Source organism: Pyxicephalus adspersus, chromosome 2, assembly GCF_032062135.1.
Source record: "Pyxicephalus adspersus chromosome 2, UCB_Pads_2.0, whole genome shotgun sequence".
NCBI classification, from domain to species: domain Eukaryota; kingdom Metazoa; phylum Chordata; class Amphibia; order Anura; family Pyxicephalidae; genus Pyxicephalus; species Pyxicephalus adspersus.
The window spans coordinates 132,115,062-132,126,540 of NC_092859.1; the positions used below are offsets into that span (position 1 = coordinate 132,115,062).

General features: G+C 36.9%; 1 protein-coding gene across 2 annotated transcripts in view; it reads left to right on the forward strand.

Annotated features, from left to right (window-relative positions):
• Positions 1–11,479, forward strand: part of GABPB1 (GA binding protein transcription factor subunit beta 1) — a 20,146-nt gene that overhangs the window by 1,959 nt on the left and 6,708 nt on the right. Inside the window, exons 2-8 of one of the 2 annotated variants that reach the window (XM_072402430.1) lie at positions 4,449–4,556; positions 4,862–5,029; positions 6,097–6,291; positions 6,468–6,579; positions 7,311–7,427; positions 8,919–9,107; positions 9,486–9,601. In XM_072402430.1, the coding sequence (XP_072258531.1) occupies positions 4,449–4,556; positions 4,862–5,029; positions 6,097–6,291; positions 6,468–6,579; positions 7,311–7,427; positions 8,919–9,107; positions 9,486–9,601 (1,005 nt within the window). Of the gene's footprint in view, positions 1–4,448; positions 4,557–4,861; positions 5,030–5,305; positions 5,469–6,096; positions 6,292–6,467; positions 6,580–7,310; positions 7,428–8,918; positions 9,108–9,485; positions 9,602–11,479 lie in introns of those variants that run through there. The other variant, XM_072402431.1, reaches the window with a different exon arrangement.

Consider the following 11,479-nt stretch of genomic DNA (forward strand, 5'->3'; position numbering starts at 1 on the left):
TATATTGGTTCATGCACCTAGAGATTGCCTATCTCTTGTTTCTAACATCTATGGATTACCTATAAATATTGGTTTTAGCTTATATAGGTCCTCTATATAAAGGGTCAAGCTTCAATAGTTTGTTGTATATTGGTTCTAGCATATAAAGTATGTCTATATTATGGCACAGTATACAGTGCCGACATTTTACATAGCGCTGTACAAAGTCCATAATCATGTCAATAGCTGTCCCTTAAGGGGGCTCACAATCTAATGCTCTGCCATAGTCATATGTCATTACCACTGTGTAAGGTCAATTCGGGTGGAAGCCAATTAACCTAACTGCATGATTCTGGAATGTGGGAGGAAACTGGAGTACCTGGAGGAAACCCACGCAAACATGGGGAGAAACTGCAAATTCCATGCAGATAGAGTCCTGGCTTAGATTCAAACCAGAAACCTAGCGCTGCAAAGGCCAGAGTGCTAACCACTGAGCCACCGTGCTGCCCAACATAAAGGTTTTGCCATCCAAAATTTGACTGTAAATAGGTCCTAGCATCTATAGGGTATTATTCATTCTATAGGCCGCCATTCATTTGGGAGAAGCCAATTAACCTAACACCATGTTTCCAGGAATGTGGGAGGAAACCGATTGTCAATATATGGATAACCTATTCATAGAGTCTAGTATTGTTAGATCACCTCTATCAGTTATTGCATCTATAGATCAACTCTATTAGTCCTAGCATCCATTGATTGCCTGTGTATCAGTTCCTATAGATTATCTATGTAAAGGTTCAAGCATCTATAGAGCTAAGAACCAATATTTTAAATTTTGGTTTTAGACTTTATATATTAGTTACTCATCCAAAGTTTGACTTGAAGGTTTTTCCACCTATAAGTGAACTATAAATAGGTCCAAGCATAGCTTGCCTTATAGACCACCTATTTAGTGATCACCTCTATATCTGTTATTCGGTATATTGCCTGTGTATACATAGATTCTATCAACAGAGTTATTCAATGCAAACATTGTCCTAGGGCCCCCATCTGTTTCTACTATTTTCTTAAGGTTTACCTAAAAAAGAGGACCTTTCTAAGCTAACCTATTAATATGTATCAATAATTCATTCCTTTGCAGTACTCTAAGGCTAAGTACACCTGTGCAAAAATGTTGTTTAAAAGGATCTTTCACAATCCTTTCTAACGACTGCACGATACATGAACGAGCACTTTACATACAGCACCGTTCTGCTCTATGGAGAGGGGAGGGAGAGAACGACGGAGTGACACCCCCGCTGGGGTCTCCCCTTCACTTCCATTACGATCATACATTGTCTATCATCCTTGAATCTGCCAGGACGGTCTTTCAGACGATGGGCGACGAGCGCTGTACACAAGCAAGATTCTATTGCACATGTGTACCTATCCTAGATCGAAAGGATGTTGTACAATCCAATTGTAATGTGTGCTGTGATTTTGGGTTTGAGGTTTAAAAAAAAAAATAAGTCTAATAAACTCCGATTCTGGTTTGTGTGCTTCCATGATACAGCTTCAGAATTTTTTTTTTTTTTTTTTTGGGGGGGGTCGGTTATTTTATTGTTCTTGAACAAGAAAGCTGTCTATTTTCCTTTATAGAATTGCTTCATTGCTGGTCCCGAATTGAGGAATCATCATCATGCTGGACCTGATAGTGAAGGAGTGATTTCATAGAGAGTGGAAGGAGGTTTCTTGGCAGTCTGGATGTTGGTGATTTGTTGCCTTCATCGTGACCACCCCTGTAACACTTAAGACAAAAACACTAAAAAGAGTGCTCTTGTAACTGCTTCAGTTCACCCCTACTAAATCTGCAGTGTCAAATGGACAGGTTGCCTTAAAGCAACACATGTTAATACATGACAAATTAACACCATGCAGTAGCCTGTAAAGGTGTGAATGAACCTTAGGGAAATGTTCAAGGTTGACCCAGTTAAAATGATTGTCTAAAAGTGCACTAACCAGTCATTTAATATAATAAGAATTAGACTTTGTTAACCTGGTGACCACTTAGGGAACCAACATAGGGAAGGTGCACTGATTATTTACAGACTTCCCATACTTTGTGTATTATATTATACTAATCACAGTTTGTATGCAAATGCTGTGAGCCATTATCTTTTGACACCAAGTCTTGCTGCCGGCCGGTGGGGTTGTATGTAACATTCGGTGACTGAGAAGTCGGAGTATGGTGGTTTAAGCTGCGGTAATGATATACAGAATAGACCACCTGGATTTTTTGGCCTTCCAGGAAATTTTCAGCTGGGTGAGGATAAGCTGTAAATGGGTCGTCAAAAAGTGGGTAGGGCAACACAAAATTTTGTGTTCAGCTTTCTGCCCACCATACTTTGGTCCAACTTTCTAATTCACACCCCCATATTAAATTCCTTTTTTTCTATTGTCTCTGTATTATGCCCCAACTCTCAAGTGCCCCTTTGATGATACCCAACTTTTTAGTAACTACCCAGAAACAGTCAGGGGGTTACTGCAAAGTGCTGGGTAGTGCTCCCTGCTAAAAGGGACTTGGGAGAACACTGCCTTTGGTTACCAGACCAGTTTTTATGGTTCTGAGCATTTGAGTAAAGGTTACTGGCTGATTTTTTTAAAAAAAGAAGATTTTTTTAAAGTTAAATAAGGCTTTGTTTTGATATCTTTTAGTAATATTTTAGCTGGGTTTTCAGGGAAAAATGGTTTCTGGAAGACATCACAAAGTTCAGGCTGCATAGTAGTTTACACTAAGGTGTAATTCTGATGTCTTCCAGTAGACACAGAGTGATCAGAAAGGGAATTTTGAATGGCACATGAGTGATCAGAAGGGGAATAATCTTTCAGAATCTTTTTTTTTTTTCTAGATTTTCCTCCTTTAAAATTGGGTGTGTCTTATATTCCGGAGCGTCTTATACGGCGAAAAATATGGTATATGCAGGTCTACCAGGCCTGCCCTCTAAACGGTATTTCTAAGAAATATATCCTGGCTTGTCTGGTGCTTCTCCTGTTTTTTGGCCTTGTTTTGTATTTAAGCTAATTTCCAAAGATAGCCTGCCATGATGTAAAAAAGTAAGGTAACTTTGTGAAGAGGCATTTCCTGTCCCATTCTTACTGTAGTCTGTAAAGATTACTCAGGCACAGGTTCTGCCTCGTCACAGAGATAGTTAGGCTGATGTGGGCAATTTCTTTGTTAAATCATTATCAATGAAGCAGATAAAAGCTCTGGAGTTGATTTGAGGTGGGGGGAGGGGTGCTTGTATGTGGAAGATTTTGCTGTAAGACAACATGCGGTTAAAGGAGCTCTCCATGCAGGTGAAACACACCATCCTTAAGCCCGCAAAAATGGGGGAAAAAACCCATCTGAGAAATTGCTACAATATTAGGAGTGTAAGTAACAGCCTAAAGGTGTGTTTCAGAGTCACCAGATAATAGACAGGAGTGTTATAGACTTTGTACTATACCAACCTAGAGTTAGGTCCATAAATATTGAGGAACTAAAGCCTTTTTTTTACACAATCACTTCATTTCAGGGGCTCAAAAAATTTGGACAATTGACTGAAAGGCTATTTCATGGGCCGGGAGGAAAACCCCCATCAGCTTCCACAAATCTGGAACATTTGCACACAGTAGGGTTAGGTAATATCAGTTGAAGCAGAATTGGAGTCCACACTTCCAGGAACAGACACAACAAAATCCTAAACAACTTACAATAGACAGACCAAACTCTGTTGTCACCTACTGCTGCACCTTCCTTAACCCCCCTAGCAGTAATCTCGAGTGTGACTCATGGTGGATTTTTCTTGCAAAAAGCGGTAATCCCGAGTTTTTTTTAATCGCTTTTAACTAAAAAAAAACCTCACTTACCTTGTTCTATCGCTGTCCCCCGGCGTCCTGCCTTTACGTCCATCCTCCTCAATCTCTAGCCGCGAAGTGCAGAGACGAGATCTACGGGGTTTTCCCGGTGATGTCGGTACATGGGTCGGTGCCAGAGGATTGTCAAGAAATTCAAATAATTTATTATATTCATATAATATATAAATAATTATATATATACAACTATACAGTTACATTACATGTTGGATTAATAAAGAACAAAAATTGAATGGTTTATTTTAGCTGTATACATACATAAATTAGACCAGTGAGAATTTTTTGTATTTCTTGTATCAGAAGGCATGCAGGAATGTGTTGGTGTTGGGTGGGTTGATATGTAATACAGTAAAAGCAACTTTACAAAAATGGATATGTAAGGGGTCCCTGTTTTTACAGGTGACCTCCACTGATTCAGATTATTTGTGACTTCAGTTACACAACAATATGGGTAATGAATGCTGATTACAAATTTTTATCATGGCACTTCCTTACAAAAAACAAAAACAAAATTGCTTAAACATTTTAGGCAAAATAATGTATTTAAGAAACCTTCATGTTTTTGTCCCCCCTAGATGTCATTGGTAGACTTAGGAAAGAAGCTTTTGGAAGCTGCTCGAGCTGGCCAAGATGATGAAGTTCGTATTCTAATGGCAAACGGGGCTCCTTTTACTACAGACTGGGTAACTATTTTTATGAGGAAACTGCAGTATCAATTAACACACACAAAGCAAAGCGAATGTGTAAGGAAAATGTTTACACAAATAACTTGTGGCATTCATTCATATAATATTGAGGGGGATTGGTGATGTGAAGAGGTCATGTAAGAAGGTACCCCTAGTGGTGTTTAGTCTGAACAGAGGTGCTTTTTATTGCGAATCATCCTCTGTCAGGGCTGCTAACAGTTACAACTTGTAAAACATAAAAGTACACCAGAATAAAACAGGTAAAAAAAAAGTACATTCATTCTTTTTTTTTTATTTTACAGCTTGGAACATCTCCACTCCATTTAGCAGCTCAGTATGGACATTATTCCACCACAGAAGTATTACTTAGGGCAGGAGTCAGCAGAGATGCCCGCACTAAAGTTGACAGAACTCCCTTGCATATGGCAGCCTCAGAAGGACATGCAAATATAGTAGAGGTATTAATCAAGGTGAGCTTCTTTCATGTGTTAGTTTGTTTTGCTGCATGTTTCTAATTTAAGTGATAGCCTTTTTTGGCTAACTTGCATTATTAAACATGTACGCTCTGCTGGTCATGTAAGAAGGTACCCCTAGTGGTGTTTAGTCTGAACAGAGGTGCTTTTTATTGCGAATCATCCTCTGTCAGGGCTGCTAACAGTTACAACTTGTAAAACATAAAAGTACACCAGAATAAAACAGGTAAAAAAAAAGTACATTCATTCTTTTTTTTTTATTTTACAGCTTGGAACATCTCCACTCCATTTAGCAGCTCAGTATGGACATTATTCCACCACAGAAGTATTACTTAGGGCAGGAGTCAGCAGAGATGCCCGCACTAAAGTTGACAGAACTCCCTTGCATATGGCAGCCTCAGAAGGACATGCAAATATAGTAGAGGTATTAATCAAGGTGAGCTTCTTTCATGTGTTAGTTTGTTTTGCTGCATGTTTCTAATTTAAGTGATAGCCTTTTTTGGCTAACTTGCATTATTAAACATGTACGCTCTGCTACGCTCTGCTTCGGGCTTTATATAGTTTGTTTTTCATACAGTTTTACAACCCTTTTATGTAAGATAAAAATGTTATTCATTATTTTTTTCGTTAACATCCTTTTGTAAAACAAAAAAAGGCAGTGGTCTGTCAGGTGAGATGCATTACTGAGCCAATTTGACTTTTAAAGTTATTTATAGGGACTGCTGTGGAGAATGTGGACACTGAAAGAGGACTCTATCTTACAACAAGGGTATGATCAGTAACTTAACTGATCCCAGCAGTGTTTAGCTTGCTGATATTTTTTTTTAGCAGTACACTTAATATTGCTGTTGAAATCACTGGAGGAGATTGAGTTGTGCACATTATCAGAACTTGTAAAGATGGAAGCATAAGTTTCATTTTTAAAGTTAATGCTTTTATTTTGACAGTTACCAAGTGTGGGGCATGGAACACTAAATGTTTTTTACTTGCAGTGCTGTGAGATCCAAGCTTCTTTAGTGTGCAGCCAAAATGTGTCCTTTGTAGTAACAGATTTTGTATTGTAGCATGGTGCTGACATCAATGCTAAAGACATGCTGAAGATGACAGCTCTTCACTGGGCAACAGAACACAACCATCAGGAAGTTGTAGAGCTTTTAGTAAAGTATGGAGCAGATGTTCATAGTCAAAGCAAGTTCTGTAAAACGGCATTTGATATCTCTGTCGACAATGGCAATGAAGATCTTGCAGAAATACTACAGGTAACTTGTTTTTGTTTAGTAGTTCACCTATGTCTTGCTCTCTATTTAGCTGGTTTTTAGAGTGCCCACAATTTCAAACAGTGCTGCAAATGTTCTATAGCATTAAATGTTTTACAATAGCTGTTTAGTATGCTCTGTTTTTTTACTCTAAATATTTACTTTTCTTTTTGTCTTAGATTGCAATGCAAAACCAAATTAACACAAATCCTGAAAGCCCAGACACTGTGACAATACACACGGCTACACCACAGTTTTTCATTGGACCCGGAGGTGTGGTTAATTTGACAGGTGAGAATTTGCTTGTTTAGTCTGTTACAAAGACATTTTTAAAGGCCATTAAAATCCAGAAAAAATCATAGGTACATGTAGGTGCTTATTCTGGTCCAAAACATTAGGATGTTTTACAAACATTAAATTAGTGCAACAGCCATAAAACTTATATTTTCAGAAGATCAGTTTTGGTGACAAATTCTCCCCCTGTACTTGTCCTAAAATGTCATTTTTGTGGTATATTAATTAGTTTGAACTCTCCCAGAGCTGCATTACTATGGGGAACTTTCTGATTTATTACAAAATTATTCCTATGTAATACAGTTCAGCATGAGAAGGACTGCAAAATGTCTGTGAAAGGACAGACAATGCAATTTGAGATTGAAAGTGGAACTCTTGTAAATATGATAGATGTAAACCCTAAGGCTTGGATTAAAGTGAGCTGTTTTCTGGACTGTTGAAATCAAATTGTTTAATCTGCCTTAGATTTAAAAATGGTCTATATGAATAGCCCTTTGTACTGCATACTTGTTGGAAAATCCAGATTCGTACAATTGGTTTTTCATACTTGTGGTACGATAAATATTGATGTTTTTGTCACCTGTTTATAACTTTATGTCAATTGTTACAATGGCATTGCTGCAGAAGTTTGCTATGAAAATCCCTTAACTTAAACTTCTTATTCCTAAATTACCGTGTGATATATCTGTAAATTGTTTTATTTCAAAGTGTTTTCTTTTTTTGTCCAGATGACAATGGAATATCATCCACAGTACAGTTTGGCAATTCATCAACATCTGTGTTGGCCACTTTGGCAGCTTTAGCTGAAGCTTCTGCTCCATTGTCTAATTCTTCGGAAACGCCAGGTGTGTATCTGTGTGCACACTGTCAGTTTGCCTTCTTATTGTGTGTAAAACAGTGTGCATGCACAAAGCTGTAATCTACATAGTGATATTTAATATTTACTAAACATTAGCATTTGTGTTTGTCTTCTGTATATCCCTTTACACACAGCATAATAATCTCACCAGGTGCAGATGTAATTCACTAGATTTAAATAAAATATTAAAAAGCTTCATTTTTAATGCTGAAGTGCAAATCTTCAGGTAGCTGATAATTCTAATACCTATTCTGTATATCCCTCATTATGGACCTGATTAAAGGTCTCCAAGGCTGTGGAGGATACACTTTCATCATTAAAGTTGGGTGATCCAGCAAACCTGGAATCTGGCCCAGGATTCAAAACTTTTGCTACCAAATAGCAAGTGACATTAAAGCAATCCATGTTATCCTCTCCAGCCTTGGAGAGCTTTAATAAATCAGGCCATATATGTCAGTGAGGCGTTTCATACGTTTAGGAATATGGTTTATATATATTTTTTCATATCAGTTCAGAGATCCATATTGTTCTCTTTACAGTTATTTTATAACTGTAAAAAAGTCTATTCTGACAGCAGTATCCGTGTGCCCAAATTCAGCATGCCAACCTATACATCACAATACTACTTTTGGTACATACACATGCGTTTGCCAATGTTCTCTTGAATTTTTTTGTTATTCATTGCCTATACATCTGTGCTCTTTGTGGTTTAAAAAGTTGTATTTATTCTATTTACTTTGTATTCACTTTATTCCTAAAAAATAAAATTAAAAAGTAATTTTTTTATATTTTTGTTGCTTGACCAAAAGTAATGTGTTTTCAGATTTTGTTTCAGTCCAAAACATTTTAAAATCGTGGTATCATTAGTTGATACTGTATGCAGTACATACAGTTTATTACCATAGAATAAATTTATGCTCATTGCCTGCAGATTGAAAGGACCTTCATAGTAAGGATGGCTGTCTTTGAAACATAATGACACAATTAATTGTGGAGATGAAAGCTTCAATCTTAGTAGCAATATGTCTGATCTCAGAGTCCAACTGTGACGTAAAAGGAAAGTCTTCAGATTTACTCTGTAACAGGAAAGCTTCTGCTGTGCTAGGAATATAAACAAAATCAAAGAGAACATTGGTGGATGTTTGAGTAGCTAGTCTTTGTTGCAGATAATTGCAGCATAATTTTTACTGTTGGCTTTTGGTTAGACAAGAGAGATGGCTTGTATTTCATTCTGAAATTTAGATGTAACATATGAAGCAAAGTATTTGTCTAAAGTTATATTTTTTTGGGATAGGTCTGGTACTTGCTAATAATAAAGTGTACTTCTATGTGCATGTGTAGGATATACATATGTTCTTTTTTTGGTTTCCCATCTTCTTGAGAGGCTATTCAAAGAGGGGGAAAAAAACAACGAATAGGATACATTGTTGGTAGTTTGGTAAAGTGGTAATCGTAAAATATTTGCTTTTGTTTTTAGTGGTGGCAACAGAAGAAGTGGTAACTGCCGAATCTGTGGATGGTGCTATTCAGCAAGTTGTTAGCTCTGGTGGACAGCAAGTCATCACAATAGTAACAGACGGCATCCACCTTGGCAATCTTCAGTCTGCCATTCCATCTTCTGGTATAACACAGCCAATTATTGTCACAATGCCAGACGGCCAACAGGGTAAGTAAAACTATTGGAAGTGTTTCTGCTTTCTCTTTTACTTCATAAAAAGCTTGTCCTATAGTATATCATCCAAAGAGAAAACATGCTAGGTAAATCCTTGTAGCACATCAAATGCCCACCTTCTTATTTGGTGAGTTACATGAATGTGGAAAATACCCTGCAAAATGTGTCTAGTCGGTTACTGTACCCCCCCCTCACACACACACCATACACAGAATCACTTTGCAGTTGAGATAAAAAAGATTTTAGTTGGGTTTGTATATTTCTGAAAACAGAATACATTACAAAGGGAAAGAGCACATGGTAAATAAGGCAGGATGTCTTAATTCAAATCGTCCTGTGTCTGTGTGAACATTTACTTTTATTCATTTGTAGTGTTGACTGTACCAGCAACTGACATTGCAGAAGAAACTGTGATTAGCGAAGAGCCCCCTTCTAAAAGACAGTGTATTGAAATCATCGAAAACCGTGTGGATTCAGCAGAAATAGAGGTATTCTAATCAGTTCCAATTTATGTGCTTAGCAAAACTTCACAAATATTTTGCTGTGCTGAGATGTTAATTGAATGTATAACCAAATTTACAAAAATATCATACAGTGAACCTGCTGTAGAGAAAAGCCTAAAAACATGAGCTCATAAATGTTTTTTTTTTTTTAAGCTCTCATTTTACTATTTCTATTGTTCTGTACAGGCGCAGAGGAATTGTTTCTCTGCTTCAATTAAACCTGACTGGCAAATACTGAATTTGTAAATTGCAGTATGTGAAAGTTTTGAAAGGGTTTACATGGACAATTTAGTACAGTTTACATTTTTATTTAATGAAGTTCACTGCATCATGCAAATTAGTCAGGCCATTTCATATAATCTGTGGGCTTTCAGGTAACTGATTGCTTATTTTTAGTTCATTATATTTTATTGCTACCCTTTTTAATGGTTTTGATCCTTGATAATTTGTTCCTCTCTGTTGTACAGTCTATGGAAGGAAGATACGTTTTGAATATACAATATCTCTGATTTTTACCATGTACATGATGTGCAAGTGCCTTCAGCTGTCAAAGGTGTGCGGTTCTTACAAATTAACAGCACTTTTGGTTGTCACCTTATAGTACTTCCACCATTTCCCTTTGGATTGTTCTGTAACATCTGTCTTGCCGTCTTCCCATTTTCCTTCTATAATTGCTGGTAATTTATGCAGTATAAAGGAATCTGTAACATCCGCTCTTGACCTTCTTTCTTTTAAGGACTTCTGCATGCCACTCTAAGGGTAAATGGTGCAATCCTGTCGAATGATTTTGTATGCAGGTCATCTAAATGTACTTCTGTGCTGTATATTTTAAGTTCTGTAACTTTTGTCAGATATTGTTTGTTCAGGAGGCCTGAATATTAATAAAGTTGTATTATTGTAAATAGTATAAAATTACCATTCTGCTTTTGCCCAATGAAATATTTTCAAAAACTTATAGCAAAAATGATATATGTGCCTTCTCCTTCATACAGTAGAGTATGCTGTCACGTGTCTCAAATTCAGACAATGTGTTCAATAAGTTAACAGGTCTTTGGCATAACCAATCCATTAATTAGCATTTACTATAAAGTAATGATCCCCAGAACCCACAGTATAGATCTGTACCTTTCACTTTACCATCACTGAAACCCAATTAGGCTGGGAGTAACCATCAGCACAGACTCTAAAATATAGAATGTAAAAATTAAGACTTGCATCAACATAATGGTATACAAATATTTGATGCCCTGCTATCCATTATTGCTGGGAAAGATAATGAAATACATTAGGAAATTATTTACAATTATTCACAACATCCAAATATGTAGTGATGTTGCATTTTCCTGCTTCTTTTCATTATGTGTCGGGGGCATTTGACTCCCTTAGGGTGAAAAAAAAGCTTTTGGGCAGAGGGAGATAAAACTAGTATTTAATCTTTATTCACAAAAAAAATGTGAATGTGAATTTTTTTTATATTGAATGGGCGATTATACTGGATGTTCAAGAGTGCTGATGTCCTATTAAGTAATGGTGGTAGTAGTGTACTTTAATGTGTATAATGCAGACCAATTTTTTGAGCATTGCAGGACATAGGCAGGAAAGGAGTAAAACTCCTAAAAGTTTACTTTCTGCTGTCTGCACACTGTTGGGTAGGTTTCCTTTACATTCTATCCCAGTGAGGTGTCCTTATTGGAGTATTTTCTTTGATTTATGGTTCTGATGGCAATTCGAAGTGTTGAAGTTTCCCTAACTTTTTTAAGAATTGTCACCAGAACAAATAAAGGTAGTGAATCCCCTGAGCTGGGACTCAAACCATAATTACAACTTGACACAGAATCCAACTCTTCCCTACTTTAATCAAAA